Source organism: Physeter macrocephalus, chromosome 3 (assembly GCF_002837175.3).
Source record: "Physeter macrocephalus isolate SW-GA chromosome 3, ASM283717v5, whole genome shotgun sequence".
NCBI classification, from domain to species: Eukaryota; Metazoa; Chordata; class Mammalia; order Artiodactyla; family Physeteridae; genus Physeter; species Physeter macrocephalus.
This window is the reverse complement of record NC_041216.1, coordinates 17,520,401-17,537,517: the sequence shown is the minus strand read 5'-3', so window position 1 is coordinate 17,537,517 and position 17,117 is coordinate 17,520,401. Positions and strand designations below refer to the sequence as shown.

The window sequence follows — 17,117 nt, the reverse complement described above, 5'->3', positions numbered from 1 at the left end:
TGGCCGCTGGGCCTGCGCGTCCGGAGCCTGTGCTCCGCAACGGGAGAGGCCACAACAGTGAGAGGCCCGCGTACCACAAAAAAAAAAAAAAGTGAATAGGGAAGTCAGCCTTCGTTAGCATCTCCGCACCTTCTCTTACAGGCTGTGCTATTTAACCTGTGTGACTAGACTCAAACCAGCTTAGTAAGAATTTCAGTTCTTAACCATGGCAACTGGAAAGTCTCGAGGAAGAGACACACAGGGCTAAGATTCAGCCTCCTACGCACACGGGGTCTCCCCTTGGACAGACTGTCAAAGCCCCACGGGCACATGCTCACTATCTGGGGGGTGGGGGGTCTCTTTGGGTACATGGAGACACCTAACAGACTTGCGCCCTCTGTCCATCTGGAGTGACTCCACGGGAGGCCATACAGACCACTGTCAGCCAACAGCAGCCAGCCAGCCAGCCCTCTTATTTTGGTTTCTTTCCTCTGGGTGGTGCAAAGGCTTAAGGGTGTAACCTCAGGGTGGGGCGCTGACTCAGCTGCGGGCAGGCTCCAGGAGTGTCTCGATTCCTGCTTCATCCTCTTTCCACTTTGTTGGGCAAACTGCGGCTCAGAAAGACAAAGGCCTTCCCCGCAGCGGAGAATCTCCTAGGCCGTGCCCAAAGCTCCGCACGGTCAGGAGAACTGGGGACTGAGGGAGGCCAAGAGACCAGAACGGGTTAATATCATGAAGCTGCGGAGCACCGCCAACGCCTAGAGAGACCGGGCGCCTCGAACCCGGTTCCCCCTCCGCTCCCAGCTTCCGGGCGGGGCGCGACTTCCGGTTCCGGCGGCGGGCTACAAAGCTTGGCGCCGGGAAGCTGGTTTCCCGTTCCCGCAGCCGGCTGCGGGGTTTCGCGTCTTATCGGCAGCCGCCTCCTCCCCCCGCCCTCGGAGGGGCACCTGCGCAGGTGAACTCCCCTTCCCGCCCCCTGCGCCTCCCCCTCCCCCGCGCACCGTCAGGTGGGAGCGGGCGGCTCTAGGAGCAGGGAGCCCCTGCCCGCGGGGTGTGCTGGCTGCTCGGCCTGCCGTGGCCTTGGGCCTCGCTTCAGCTCTGAAGGAGGAGGACTTCCCAGTTCTGGAGCCACAGACGCGCCTTTTCCGGCCGGACCTCGGCCCTCTGAGCCGCGCCCAGGAGGTGGGAGGAGTCGGGCTCAGATCCTTGCGGAGACGCCGGGGATTTTTGTACTGGGCTGAGTGGTCCCGCCACCTCCTAGCCTTGTGACCTTGGGCAAGTCCCCTTTCTCCGAGCCTACGTTTGTCAGTGAAATGACAGTAACTGTCATACTGTGTTATTGGGAACATTGGATGAGGGAAAGCTGTCGCGCAGTATCTGGCTTGTAAAGTTCAACAAATGTAGCGGCGGAGGCTGCTGTTAATGGAGATAACCGGGGCGGTAGAGAGTCCTATCAAGAATTTAACCTGAGTGGCTAAGAGGATCACGTAGAGAATGTGAAACGCTCAGCTCAGTGTTAGGTAGGAAATAAGGGTTCCGTAATCTAGAGTTATTAACTGGTGAGGGTAAGCATTCTGTCTGGCTGGTGGGCTTCTAAAACGGATAGGATTTAGAAGCTGGGTAAATCGTGGAAGCTGATCCATCTTTCAGAGCCAACCTTGAAAACTGGCCTACTGACAATTGAGACTGTTCCTAAAAGTCGAACTTGTAAAAACCTCTGGTGCTAGGAACTGGAAGAATTAGTAAAAGGGTGTTTTTCTAAGTGGATTAGGGGTTTTCACGCAGAAAGGGTTTGAGCAGGAGGGGAAAACCTGAAAAGTTTCTTCCTCTTGAGTTGTCGCGAAAATAATATAGGTGTAGTTAAAAAGAAAACAATACAGAAAGATATAAGAAAAATGTTTTCCTCTCACTGTTCCTGGAAGCTCCTCAGAAGTAAAAGGAATTTCTTTGATAACTTTCCAGGTACTGTTTGGGATCAGGTCATATATGCTTATGTATTTTTAATTTCACCAGATGGGATCATACTACATACACTGATCTGCACCTTGGTCACGGGGTGCTGTGTTATGGACAGCTTTACATATCAGGTCTCATAGGCCTCCTTCATTCCTTACGAGGCTGCATAGTATTCCACTGAGTGGGTGACAGTACTTTATTGAATCATTTCCCTGTTCATGGCTTAAGTTGTTCCCAAGATTTTGCTTTCCTACAGTGTTTCATCCAACCTTTCCTTGACTAAATATTTCCTTTTTATTGAAGGCACCCCTGAGATTTGGAGATATTCTGCTTTTGTCCTTTTTATCACCTGGATTAGTTAACAACTTACTTTTGGGGATGAGGAGACCCTGTTGATCGAATAAAAATGCAGATAACATGAGAAGGAGTGGTGTACTCCAAGAATATCTCCGTGACGGGGTCTAGAATCAATTCAAGGCTCCTAGAAAATGGGTCAGTGAATGTTTAGAGAACAGGTGATTAGGAGCCGAGAACCATTTAATTCACGTCAGCTGGTCAGTGTTGTGATTGTTGGCTTCTGTCAGTTGTTGCGCTGGAAACAGATTTGAGGATCTTTGACGCAGGAGAGATTTTAAACAACAATTCTGCAATATAGAGTAGGAAAGGATTAATCCTTGGGGGAGGTGATGTTAATTTAAAAAAGATGATCCTTGTAAAGTGGCTTCATCACAGGGGTTATGATCTATGATTGGACATTCCTTGTGTGAAAATTAATGTAGTCATTTCTATACTGTCATCTGAAGTCTCTCTCTCTTTTTTTTTTCTTTTAAATAAATTAACATAGGATGTGGTTTTCCTGTAAATAATCCCTCTTTGGACTGGGGCTCTAGCCCAAATGAAGCAAAACCTTTTTTCCCAACATTTCACAGGTATTTGATTTGCCCACCTGACCCCCACCCTCCTTCCTCCCACTACAGCTTGTTTGCTAATCCTGGAGCCGTCAAGCATCCGATGAGTCGGAAATGTATGTAGCTAGGCTTCTGACAAGTTCAATTTCCCATACACGGTGGGAGCTTAGGATCTTGATCTTAACATAAAGGCTTTTTTCCTTTTTTTTTTTTTAAATTGCCTTAGACTCCACCCTGATGGTAGCTCCTAAAGTACCTTTTCTTAAAAAAAAAAAATTTTATTTATTTATTTGGTTGCATTGGGTCTTAGTTGCAGCAGGCGGGCTCCTTAGTTGTGGGTTGCTGGCTCCTTAGTTGCAGCATGTGAACTCTTAGTTGGGACATGCTTGCGGGATATAGTTCCTGGACCAGGGATTGAACCCGGGCCCCCTGCCTTGGGAGCATGGAATCTTAACCACTGCACCACCAGGGAAGTCCCCTAAAGTATTTTAAACACTTGCTATTCTTTCATTCTCATGAAAGAGAGGGAGGGACATGGAAAAGACAGTAGAGTTGGATGTAAATGAGCAGACCTTTTTCTCCTCTCTTTTAGCACTTCTTCATAATTTACTTTTGGACATAGCAAATGCTCCAAAAAAGTGGCTGGAGGAAGCAAACACCCATTTTTTTAAAGATTTCCCCTACAAATCATATGCGTATATGTTTGTATTGGGGGAAAAATGGATGAAAGATTTTCCAGCTAGCAAGGCCAGCATTCTTCATTCTTTCTTCTTTGAGAATCTACATCTTACATTTTGGTAAACTATTGATACATTTTCTCAATTGTGTCAGTTGATCCAGCAAGAGGAAACAAAAACAGAATTTCTATTAGCTCTTTTTCTTTTAACAGTTTATTTTATTTATTATTATTATTATTTTTTTGGCTGCATCGGGTCCTGGTTGCAGCACATGGGATCTTCGTTGAGGAATGTGGGCTTCTCTAGTTGTGGCATTTGGGTTTTCTCTCTCTAGTGGTGCGCGGGCTCCAGGACGTGTGGGCTCTGCAGTTGTGGCGTGCAGGTTCCAGAGCATGTGGGCTCTGTAGTTGTGGTGCGCGTGGGCTTAGTTGCCCCTCAGCATGTGGGATCTTAGTTCCCTGACCAGGGATTGAACCCGTGTCCCCTGAATTGGAAGGCGTATTCTTTACCACTGGACCACCAGGGAAGTCCCTCTAGTAGCTTTATTAAGAAACCCCGTTAAGTTAGAAAAGTTGATGGAACCTAGGTCTGGACCAGATCCATGTGATCAAAGAGGTTTTAACATCCTTTGTTTTTGCTGACCCTGACTTTTGTCTTTGTGCCTAGGAGTCTGAGAAATCCTTTTGCAGAGTTCTAGAATGGAGACTGAAGGGTACCCAGAGATACAAAGAAATAGAGAAATCCAGAATGATGAAATAAGGTCATCACCAAATGAGGGGATGGCTGAGGAGCCAGAAGTTGTCCTGATAGCACTTCCCCAGGTCCAGGTTCCACCAGAGAGCCTCGATGAAGACTCTGAAGAAGAGCTTGAGACTGTGCCACGAGGGAGTCCTCTCAACCCGGCAGCCTCCAGGCAGAGGTTCCGGCAGTTCCGCTATGAGGATGCAGCTGGCCCCAGGGATGTCCTCAGACATCTCCAGGAGCTTGCTGGACAGTGGCTGAGACCTGATATTCACACAGAGGAGCAGATTGTGGAAATACTGGTGCAGGAGCAATTCCAGGCCGTCCTCCCTGAGGAGCTCAGAGCTCGGGCACAGAGATGTCAGCCTGGGGTCAGAATCACTGGCTAAATCCTACTGCTTGCTTCTTGCTCAGCCTACATGTGAGAAGTAACCAAAGGCTCTCTTTGTTACAAGATCCAACTGCAGTCATGGGAAATCTGAACCTCGGTTTTCTTTGAGCTTGCTTTTGACTAGCTGTAATAAGAATTAACCAAAACCTTTTTTTGGCTGAAGCAGCTCTATTTCCTGGGACTGTGAACTCCAGAATGAGTTTCCCTGCCCTCTTGTAAGGGCAGTCAGCCTGCTGCTTGTTTTTGCTCTGCTGAATGCCTCCTTTTTTGCACTTTGTGACATGCTTTAATATATTGTTTTTATGTATCCAAAGAGGTGATTGTTTCAACTTTAATATTCTTGATTCTTGTTGTGGTGGCATGAATGGAAGCTTCTGTAACCCCACCAGTATCTCATTGGGGACGTCCTTGAAATATTAAAGTTCTGTTTTTAGTAAAAATGTCCTTTGATGATTTACCAGTTTAGCTCTTAGTAGTCAGCATTTGAGAAAGGTGAGATAATTATCAGGAGTAGATGTGAGCTCAGGATAAGAACTATGTGGCATTCGCTGAGCTGGGAAATAGGAACAGGCCTGGCCTTTGTTTTCAAAGTCAGAATTTAAATTGGACAGAACTGAGAGGGGTGTAACAGGGTCATAAGAGGTAACTCTCAGGCAGGGCTGTTTGATTTGCTCTTTCTCCATTTTCATCACCTTTGTTCTACAGCTCGTCTTCCTGTAAGAGAACTCACTCAACCATCTGACAATTCTCTTCCCGAAACAGTGGTCATCCTGGCTTTGTGTGTGTGGAGGCCTGTACTTGGTTGACAGCTAAGACAGAGCAGTAGCTCTGATTGTGACAGGCAGAGAGTAAACAGCAGCTGCTTCCCCAGCATGACCCAGTCTTGAGGAACCTTTCTGCCTCTGCGGCCTGGCTTTGGGATTTGTAGATCCGCTCCTGTAACACACTTGGTACCAATTCGGAAACTAATCTTTTGGGATAGGGGCTGGTTAACTCCATGCTGGAACTCATGTTGATTCTTCTGATGTTTGTTTGGTACTTCCTGTGCCTTTGGGACTCTTCTAGATGCTAGCATATAAATGCTATAAAACCAAGTTTGAAGGAAATGTATAGTTTTTGAGGAGAGGAAGAAGCTATCCAAATATATCATTAGAAATGCTAGAGTAAAGCTAGTTTTCCTTTTGGCATCTGGTTTTGAGAGAGCACTAAGAAACATGATGATCTAGAGGGTTGGGATAGGGAGGATGGGAGGGAGGCTCCAGAGGGAGGGGATATGGGGATATGTGTATGCATATGGCTGATTCACTTTGGTGTACAACAGAAACTAACAGTATTGTGAAGCAATTATACTCCAATAAAGATCTATTGAAAAAAAATATTAAAAGCGAAGAGGAAATAGCTAAGGGAAGTGGCATTTTAATTGAACTTTAGGAGTAGGAGATCACTGGACAGAAGGTGCATCTTTTGCAAAGGCATGGGGATGTGAGGGCATACGGTGTTGGGGGAATAGTGAACATACAGGTAGGTGAACTCACTGTGCCTTTCACTGACTGGGTTAAGCTCTCTAAATTCTAAGAGTAAAATTTAACATTGGCAAAGGAGGAACTCTAATAGTGTTGTATCTTCAGTGCTTCAGTTTGTTCCAAACATTCTGAAGGTATTTCCTTTAGTCTGCAGGCATCAGGAACTCCTGGTGTTAAGGAATTTCCTGACCTGCTCCAGTTTCTCAGCTGCTTCGATGGTCTAGAATTTAGCATGCAAGTAAAGGACCAGAGTTTACAGGTGGACCAAAAAGTTTTCACTTTGGGGGTTTTATTACAAAACAGCTGAGGTTTCCTGGATTGAGTGCACGTAGCACTGGTTTTTCTCAACCTTGGCACTTTGGGACCAGGTAATTCCCTTTTGTGGGAACTTGTCCTATGGATTATAGGCTATTCAGCAGCATTTCTATCCTCTGCTCACTAGTTAAAAGTAACACCCCCTAGATGTGACAAGCAAAATGTCTCCAAACATTGCCAAATGTTCCTTGGGGGCAAGTGTGCCCCTGGTTGAAAACCACTGATTTTAAGGAGGAGAGTTCATCCAGACATGGCACAGATTACCCTCAGGTCCATTGTCTCTTTTTTTTTTTTTTTTTTTTGCATTACGCAGGCCTCTCACTGTTGTGGCCTCTCCTGTTGCGGAGCACAGGCTCTGGATGCGCAGGCTCAGCGGCCATGGCTTATAGGCCTAGCTGCCCCGTGGCATGCGGGATCCTCCCGGACCGGGGCACGAACCGGAGCACAGGCTCTGGATGCGCAGGCTCAGCGGCCATGGCTTATAGGCCTAGCCGCCCCGTGGCATGCGGGATCCTCCCGGACCGGGGCACGAACCCGTGTCCCCTGCATCGGCAGGGGGACTCTCAACCACTGCGCCACCAGGGAAGCCCCATGGTCTCTTAAGGTTAATGTTGAATTGAGAAAACTATTGGAGAAGTTGTATGAATTGGGCTTTATGATTCCTTTTTTCTTCTTTAATTAAAAAAAATTCTTATGCAATGTTTAATGGTTATTTTACACTTACAGTTATTACAAAATATTGGCTATATTCCCCCTGTTGTACAGTATGTTTCCTTTATGTGTTTGGGTAATGCCACTTACTCTGGCAAATCTTAAGAAGCGTTTTGGTAGGAAGATTAATACTATGCCTCCAACTTTGATAATGTTTTATTGGGATGGTTGAGTGTGTGCCAGAATCTAGACTAGATGCATTCTTGATTCATTTAATCCTAACTCTTGTGAGGTTACCTATTCAGGTAAATACACCTGCTTTACAGATGAGAAAACTGAGAACCGGCAGTTAAGTATCTTGGCTCGTAAGTGGTAGAGCTAGAATCTGAGCCTTGGATTTCTGTCCCCTTAGCCTTGGGCTTTTTCCATCATGTCTGCAATCTCCTGTGTGCAAGGTGTTTCTTTGGCTTTTCTCATCTTTATGTTACCATTTAAAATAACATTTCTTAGATTCATTTCACACAAAAAGTATGAAAAAACCAAAAAGGGTCCAAATGGTAACTCCTGTTGACATTTTTTAAGGTTATAAAATATATTTGCATGTGTATAGAAAAGTCCAATAGTATAGAAGGGTATAAATGGAAAATTTAAAGGCTCTCTTCCCATTCAGTTTCTTATGCATCCTTCCAGAAAATATAAATTATGTAAGCAGATATACACGCCTGTGCACACAAATATGTATATCCCCTCCCCCCCTTTTTTTTTTGCCCATGCCGTGTAGCATGTGGGGTCTTAGCTCCCCAACCGGGGATCAAACCCGCGCCCCCTGCAGTGGAAGTGCAGAGTCTTAACCACTGGACCGACATCCCCGTATATCCCTTTTTATTTACACAAAATATGTTATGCATGTTTAGTATGTATATTTTTCATGTCCAATAAGCCTTAGCTGTCTTTTGCTGTCAACATACAGAGGTTTACCGCCTGCCAATGCAAGGGACACGGGTTTGATCCCTGGTCCGGGAAGATCCCACATGCCGCAGAGCAACTCAGCCCGTGTGCCACAACTACTGAGCCTGCAGCTACTGAGCTCGCGTACCTACAGCTGGTGCTCCGCAACAAGAGAAGCCACCACAATGAGAAGCCCGCGTACCACAATGAAGAGCAGCCCTCGCTCACTGCAACCAGGGAAAGCCTGTGTGCAGTAACAAAGCCCCACCTCAGCCAAAAATAAAATATTTTTTTAAAAAAGCAAGGTAGAGGATTCAGGTATGGAGTCAAATCTCCAAAGCATAAGTGAGGTTTAGAGAGGTAAGTTACAGAACCAGAACCTCAAACCAGAACTGGCACAATGCCCAGCGCTGTCTCCCAGCAACCCTGTGGTACCAACGCTTTCTCATGGAAGTGAACTTACAGATGCAAATCCTTACCCCAAACCAACCCAGTAAGAGGAGAAGCTTGAGTTCATCTCCATTTTGTCTGGCTCTAGTCCCAGGCCCTTGCCATGAGGTCACACTGCCTGGATACTAACGAGTAAACCAACTTTAAGTGTTTCAAGAGCCCGGTGGGGATTTGGAATACAGTCATTCCCTATCTGTGTCACCACTCCCCAAGATGATTCCTGTGCCTTCACCCAGTCGAGTAGTTATCACCAATGCCAGTCATTGTCATTTCTGAGTCAATCTAGAACCCAATTCTAAAGAACCCTAAACACTTTAAATTCTGTGAGTGACAGGGCAAGAGGAGGACAGTGTAGAGGAGCTAGAGGGAAGCATTTTTAAAATGTCTCGTGTCTAATTTTCCCTTTGTGATTATATTGACTCCAGTTCCACAAGAGAATAATTGCATCTAGTTATTGAAAAATGCTCCTGCCAGATGGCTACTGGTGAAAACCAGTGTTCTGACCACAAGGTAATATGAGATTCCTAGCAACTGGCTAGAGCTATGGAAAAATATGTCATCTGTTGGGCAGCTACTCCCTGAGCAGTGAGTGGGTGCCAGGCCCTGGCTGCTGGAAAGGAAGCCAACTCCGGGGTGTGTGGGGGCCATGAGGAGTGCACGAAAACGGTGGTGGCGGCTGGAGAATTCAAGTGTAACTGGCCTTCCTAGGAGCACCATGTGTGGTCAGTTTCCACAGGCAGCTCAATGCAATGCCCTTGACAATGAGTTGACTATTTTGCTAAGCATTTTCCACCCACCACCATGCATTTATTGGCCATTTTTCCCTTGGCCCGAAATGCCGCATCTCTACGCCTCCCCGATCTTTGCCAGCCTACTCCTATTCATTCTTTGTGCGCAGATAGCCATGGTCACCTTCGTGAAGCCTTCTTTGATTTCTGCCTTGAATCAGCATTTGAATCCCTCTTGTGAGCTCCTATAACACCTTCCCTTTAGTTCTAAGTCGCTGTTCATTCAGCGAATATGCATTGTGTACCCAATGTGCCATGCCTGTTCTAAGTCTCACACTGTAATGCGGTGCCTAGTTTGTGTCCCCAGGCAGATTGTGAACCCCACGTAGAGGGAATCTCTGCTCTTGGCCTCCAACACAGGACCTGCACATGACTGATCTTCTAGGAATAGCTTAATTTTTGTAGGAGACACATGATTGCTGCCTGACTTAAGGGGCTTCCTTCTAGTGAACACAAATAACTAGAATTCATGGGAAACAAGCATTTCATTGGTGGGGGGGAGGGAGATTATTAATTCCTGTTTAAAGCTGGAGATGATGAAAATAAGACCCCCCAAAAGAGGAAGGCTTCACTCAGGCTTCCCTGGGGTGGCTGGCTTTCTTCTCTGTTCTGTACCTGACATTGCAGTGAGGTGAGGTTAACTGCCTTTGGCTGGCTCTGCTTGAGAGCTCCAGGGCCCCCTTGGTGCCTAGCAACAACCTGACTGCCCAGAATAGTGATTTTGAAGCTGGGTGTGTCTTCTGGGCCGGAAGCCACCAATACCACCAAAGCAGCCAGGGCCTCCCCTTCACTTCCTCTGAGCCAAAACTCCGCCTTCAATTGGGGCCAGTACTTAGTGTTTCGGAGCCCTGTCTTAGGAGCACAAATGGGATGTTTCTAGCAAAGGTAACTCCAGCACTTACGAGGTGTGTGATCTCAGACAAGTCATGTCACCTCTCTGAGTTCCAGTTCCCACACCTGTCTCGTTTCTGTCTCCTTCCCACCTAGGGTCACCCTAGCACAGCACCGAAAGCACAGAAATATTCAATAAGTGTTATTGTATCTGAATCTGCTTGGCTAAGGGAAGATTCAGTGAGTGATTCCTTCTCAGCTGTCCCTTTGATCTTGTTCTTTCCTTCTGAGCCCCTCTCTCAAACAGCTCTGTCTTCTCGTTTCTCCACATAAAATCCTGTTTTTATCTTCGCACTTCTCCCCATCCCTCTCCTCGTTGCTTACCTTATCCACAGGCATTAAACCTCATCATTGAAAAAATTCTACACTTCTTAAAATAAATCCCAAGTGTTTTAGTTTTTAGGCCAATACTACTGATGTAGTGACCTTTAATTTTTAAGGTTTAAATATAGCATGCATTCTGTAAAGTGCACAAATCTTAATTGTATGACTCGATGAATTTATCCAAAGTGGGCATCCTCCTCTAACCACCTTCCAGATGAAGACACAGAATTTAAACAGCTCCCTAGAAGTCTCCCTCATGCCCTTTCCTAGTCATCAACACCCCAAAAAGTAACTCTGTTATGACTTCTATTGCTCTAGAGTAGTGTTGCCTGTCTCTGAACCGAGTGGAGTAATACAGCATATACCCTTTGTGTCCGGCTTCTTATGTTCAACATTATATCTGTGCAATTCATCTGTCCCCTGAGCATCCTGCTTTTCCATGCCTGTGAACCTGACATGCCTGTTCTTTCTACCAGGAATCTTTCTGTTCTGTCAGCACGTCCCACCCTGGCCTGACCAGTCTGTGCAAGTCCTCTAGACTCAGATTAAACCTTGCTCCTTTGGGAAATCTTTCTTGATCACCTCTGGGTTTGAATCCACCTACCAGCTGTATGACTTTGGCCACATGTTACTCACCTCTTCTTTCCTCATTTTTGTTGGAGACAAGGGTTTCTATATTGCAGAGTTCTTGTGAATTTCAAATGAGATAATACATATTAAATACTTAGAACAATACCTGGAACTTAGGAAGTACTTAATAAATATTACATATAACTATTGTGAATACTCTTCTTATTCCCCCAGATCCTTGTACATGCCTCATAGTAGCACTTATTTTGATTATTGTTTGTTCCACTACGTGACCTTAATTCTTTGAGCAGAGATTGTATCTTCTTCATTCATTGTATTTTTTTCAATAGTCATTTATGAGTGTGCACTATATTCTAGCACTGAGGGTACAGTGGTGATGGAAGCCTTGAATTTACTTTTTAATGGGAAGAGACAGATAATAAGAAAAATAAAGAGGTGAGATCATTTTGGATAGTGATAAGCTCTAGGAAGGAAGTAAAGCCGTGTGGTGTGAGAGTGGGTTGGAGGTGCCACTGAAGCTGGGTGGGGAGGGGGTCTTCTTGAAGAGGTGATATCTGAGCAAAGACCTGTGGGTGGAAAGGAGCAGGCACGTGCGGAACAGGAGAGAGAACAGCAAGCACAAGGCTCTGGGGTAGGCACAGGAAGCTCAGATACGTCTGAAGAATAACAAAGAGGGCAACGTGGCTGGAGCCCAGTGAGTGAGTGCGTGGGTGGTCCAGAGGAGGTCAGAGAGATGGGCAGGAGCCAGGAGAAGCCACTGAAGGGGTTAAGCAGGGGGCTATTGTTCACCTTTGCCTCCAAGGTACCTAGTACATAATAGACACCTAGTGACTGTTGAGTATTGGTGACAACGTGCCCGTGACCAGTTAGTCCACAGGAGTGATTCTCAGGTCATTTTCAAGTTAAAACTTCATCATTGTGCCGTGTGCCTCTGGGTTCTTATCAAACCCTACCGGATGGGGAAGAAGTTGCTCAGTTGTCTCTAGATTTTTCTCTTTCCTATCTCATCTCATCCACCCTTCTTCAGTGACCCAGATTATCTCCACCAGAGATGTGTAACAGAGATGAAGGGAAGGAGGCAAGCCTGGGCCGGTTAGAGAAGAGGCAAGCAGGAAACAGGTTCGGTCAGTTCCTCTCCTTTCTCTGACTCCAAGAAGGGTCCAGGTCTCTGGACAAGCATAATGATGTGGCACAAAGTGGAGGAGGGAGGCTGAGCGGCAAGCGGGGCTGCAGAAAGGGTGGGAGGTGAGGCCGAAGCCCTTGGAGTAGACGGCAGCTGCAGCAGCTCTAGCCCCTAAGGTGTGGCAGGCCAAAGCAGGAGCACATCTGGAGTCCTAGCAGCCAAATGGAGCTGCTGGCAAGGCCTGGGCTGTGACCAGTCAGAGGAGGGAAAGACCAGCCAGTAAATCAGAATGGAAGGGAAGGCTTGCGTCTGAGTGATAGAAATTTACACAACAGCACCAGCCTTAGAGTAACACCAGTGAGACTTTATTTTTGTTTTATTTAATTATTTCTAACCTTAATTTTTATGAAATATTACACGTGAGAAAAAAGCACGTAAAACACATGTACAGTACAATGAATGCTTATAAAGCAAACATCCATGTAATCGTCACCCAGGTCACGAAATAGAACATTGTCAACACCATCCCCCCAACCCTGCACTCCCCCATCCATTCCAGGTTACAACCTCCTTTAGAGGCAGCCAGTAGCGGAGTTTTACAATAATCACTTCCTTGATTTTCTTGATAATTTTATCGCCTATGAATCGCACAGAAAGTCTTTTTTTAAAAAAATAAATTTATTTATTTATTTAAACATTTTTGGGCTTCCCTGGTGGCGCAGTGGTTGCGCGTCCGCCTGCCGATGCAGGGGAACCGGGTTCGCGTCCCGGTCTGGGAGGATCCCATATGCCGCGGAGCGGCTGGGCCCGTGAGCCATGGCCGCTGGGCCTGCGCGTCTGGAGCCTGTGCTCCGCAACGGGAGAGGCCACGGCAGAGAGAGGCCCGCATGCCACACACACACACACACACACACACACACAAAAAAACAAAAAAACCCCCACATTTTTGGCTGCGTTGGGTCTTCGTTGCTGCATGCGGGCTTTCTCTAGTTGTGGTGAATGGGGGCTACTCTTCGTCGCGGTGGACGTGCTTCTCATCGCGGTGGCTTCTCTTGTGGAGCACAGGTTCAGGCGCACGGGCTTCAGTGGTTGTGGTACACGGGCTCACTAGTTGTGCCACACGGGCTCTAGAGCGCAGGCTCAGTGGTGGTGGCGCATGCAGCATGTGGGATCTTCCCGGACCAGGGCTTGAACCCCTGTCCCCTGCATTGGCAGGCGGAGTCTTAACCACTGCGCCACCAGGGAAGTCCCTGCATAGAAAGTCTTAAATTAGGATTTTCTCGTGTAAATCCTAAGACTGAAGCCCACAGAGGAGAGCCTCTTTAATATGGAGCCTCCTGTAGTAATCTTGGCAGGCTCTGGGGAGAAGGTAGAGGATTTGCGTGCTTTGGCATTTGGCAGAGAATGCAGTGTTGAGGCTTCTCTCATTCAGCCGGTGTTTAAGTGCTCACTACATTTAAGGCACCTGAAGAGCACTCTTAGGGGCATGAAGATGCACCCCAAACTGAGCCTGCCCCTGGGAGCTTACAGTCAGGCAGAGAAAGCATGGGTAAACATCACAGAAGAGGGTGAGGCCCAAAGAAATCCTCAGATGAGTGCTATGGGAGTTTAGAAGAGGCAGAGATCACTTTTGGCGCCAAGAAGCAGAGCAGGCTTTGTGGAAGAGGTGGGTGACTCTCATTCATTCATTATTTATCAAACATTTTTGAGGGCTGGCAGAGTGCCAGGAAATTAGGTAAAAGGAAACAACAATGAATAAGATAAGGCCCCCCGCCTGCTCAGGCCTAATGGTTTAGTTAGCACAGATACAGATGATTCCAATATGGTATGCTTTAAATACCAAGTGTAATGGGAATAATTGGTGCCTGGGGTTGTCAGCAAAGCTTTCAGAGCTGAGATCTAAGCTAGTCCTTGAAGAAAAGGAGTTTGGCAAACAGAGGAGGGAACCACTGAATCTGCAGAGTCACAGAGGTGGGAAGGGACACAAGGACAGTGTTGGCAAAAGGTACAGTTCATGGTGGAAAGGAGAATGGGACTTGACACGTAGGTTGGATGAGGAGGAAAGCTGTTCTAGGCGAGGGGAACAGCATGAGCAGGGGCACAGAGACCAGAAACCGTGGTACCTGCTTGCACAATACTAAGTAATTTCGTCTAGCTTCGGCATAAGGTGTGTGAGGGAAGTTGTGATGATTTATTTTATTTTATTATTATTTTTAAATTATTTTCTTTTTAAAAAAGTTGTTGGCTGTGTGTGTCTTTGTTGCTGCGCCCAGGCTTTCTCTAGTTGTGGCGAGCTAGGGCTACTCTTTGCTGCCATGCGCGGGCTTCTCATCGCAGTAGCTTCTCTCGTTGAGGAGCACGGGCCCTAGGTGCGCGGGCTTCAGTAGTTGTGGCGCATGGGCTGAGTAGTTGTGGCCCACGGGCTCTGGAGCGCAGGCTCAGTAGCTGCGGCACACAGGCTTAGTTGCTCCGCGGCACGTGGGATCTTCCCAGACCAGGGATCGAACCTGTGTCCCTTGCATTGGCAGGTGGATTCTTTAACCACTGCTCTACCAGGGAAGTCCTGTGATGGTTAATTTTATATGTCAACTTGACTGGGCCATGGGGTGCAGAGATATTTCGTCAAACATTATTTTGGATGTGTCTGGATGATATTAATATCTGAGTAGAGAAGATTGCACTCCCTAATGTGGTGGGCCTCGTCCAATCAGTTGAAGGCCTAAATAGAAAAAAAAAGCTGACCCACCCTTGAGTAAGAAAGAATTTTTCCTGGCTTTGGACTCAAACTGAAACATTGACTTTTCCTGGGTCTTAAGCCTGCTGGCCATTGGACTGCAACTGAAACATTGGCTCTTCTGGTTCTTAGGCTGTCGGACTTGGACTGGAACTATAGCAGTTCCTGGGTCTCCAGCTTGCCAACTCACCCTGCAGATCTTGGGACTTATCAGCCTCCATAATTGTGTGATAAATTGTGTATAATAAATCTCTTCAGGTAGATAGATAGAGATCTAATAGGAAATATAGATAAATACTATAGATATAGGTAGATGTAGATCTCTGTCTATCTATCTATCTATCTATCTATCTATCTATCTATCTATCTATCTAATCTCCTATTGGTTCTGTTTCTCTGGAGAACTCTGACTAATACAGAAGGGAAAGGGAAATTACTTTGAAAAGGCAAGTTGGTGCCAGATCATGGAGGACATAGAATACCTGGCTAAAGGACTTTGAATTTTATTTTGAAGCCAAAGGAGAAAACACTGGGGTTTCCTGAACTGGGAAGTGACCTAATAAGAATTGAGATCCAGGGAATTCCCTGGCAGTCCAGTGGTTAGGACTTTGTGCTTCCACTGCAGGCAGTAGAGGAAATTTATTGGCTAATATGACTGAAAATTGAAGCAAGACTGTATCCAAGGGCTCAAACAATGCTCCTGGGACTTGGTTTCACTGTCCTATCATTCAGCTCTGTTTTGCCCTCTGTCTTGGACTCATTCTCAGGTAGACTCTTGCCTCACAGTGGGAAGATGGCTGCCAGCAGTGCCATGAGTACATCCTGCCCTCAGAAGATAGATTCATTCAACTGGACAGTGCTGACCAAAGGCTCAGAATTGACCTAAGGCTCAGTGGTTCTCATTGTGTCATACGCCCGTTGCTGAGATGCTGTGGCAAGAGGGCTCTCTAAAATGCTGATTGGCCAAGCATGGGTCACATGTCTATCCCTGCAACTAGAGCCACAGGGATTGAGAACTGGGGGAAGGGTTGCCCCAGGAGAAGTGGAAGTGCTGTTACCAAAGGAAGAAGGAACGGACCCTGGGCTGGTAACCACAGGGGAAGGAGGCCTGGAGACCCACAGGCTGCCCCTTCTGCCAATATGAAGCAGCTGCAGCCAGTGGTGCTGTGGGGAAGGGGCACTAGGAGGTGGGGGTCTGGGCTGGCAGCAGGGGAAGGTGTAGACTGGGGTCAAATAGTAATGTTATTGCCTTGGGGGCTGTGAAAATGTTGGGGAGGGTCCTTCTGACAAAAACCTGACAACATGATAGACAAAGTGCTAAGTGAGTCCTTGTCTTCAGAATAAAGGCAGGAAAAGCCAAGTGGGTTGGGTGACACCTCACGAGATATTGCTGCTGATGGAAAGGGCAGACACTGTCTGGGTACACTGATGGAATTGTGAGATGGGATGGAGGAAAGGTCACTGCCAACTGGTCTTGCAGGGGGAGAAAACAACCAGTTTTCCCTCAAGTTTAAGAAATTAAGCTCATGCATTTTTACAAGAGTCAAAAATTTACAGTAGCCAAAAATAACCTAAATTCCAACAGTAGGAGATTGATTGAATAAACATTGTAATGCCCATATAGTAGAATGCAGCCTTTAAAAATGATGCTTTATTTGACATGGAAAGATGCCCACAATGTAGTTTTGAGAGAGAAATGCGGAGTACAATCTGTCTTTGTGCAACAAATGTGTATACATGGATCTATATCTATGAATATGTGGAAAGGTGTACACCAAAATGTTAATAGTTGGCATCACTTGGGGTAGGACTACAGCTGAAGCTTATCTTCTGATTTCTTTGCAATAAACCTGCTAGGTAGTATGTAGGTCAACTAGAGCCAGCCCCTTGGGTTCAAGTCCCAGCTCTGCTACTGCCTGGCTCGGTGACATTGGGTAAGTCCCTTAACACCTTCATGCATCAATAAGCGGGGGTAATAGTTCTTAACCTATAGGGTGGTTATGAATTTTACATTACCTACTATTACATGCAAACCTGTTAGCACCATACCTATAGTAAACACTCAAAAAGTGTAGTTATTCTTCTAGTGTAATTAAAAAGTCCAAAAGAAAATATGACTGTTAACTA

At 46.4% G+C, this 17,117-nt stretch overlaps 1 protein-coding gene across 1 annotated transcript; it reads left to right on the top strand.

Moving 5' to 3' along the window:
* The first annotated feature begins 4,192 nt into the window (after positions 1-4,192).
* On the top strand, positions 4,193-5,084 carry LOC102979418 (SCAN domain-containing protein 1-like). Its single transcript, XM_024125188.3, has one exon. It carries the CDS (start codon positions 4,219-4,221, stop codon positions 4,648-4,650), a length of 432 nt encoding a protein of 143 aa, XP_023980956.1. The 5' UTR covers positions 4,193-4,218; the 3' UTR covers positions 4,651-5,084.
* Positions 5,085-17,117: the final 12,033 nt, after the last annotated feature.

Bases quoted from the DNA above. Each gene is read 5' to 3' on its own strand.
- LOC102979418 (XM_024125188.3), top strand. From the start codon at position 4,219: ATGGAGACTGAAGGGTACCCAGAGATACAAAGAAATAGAGAAATCCAG.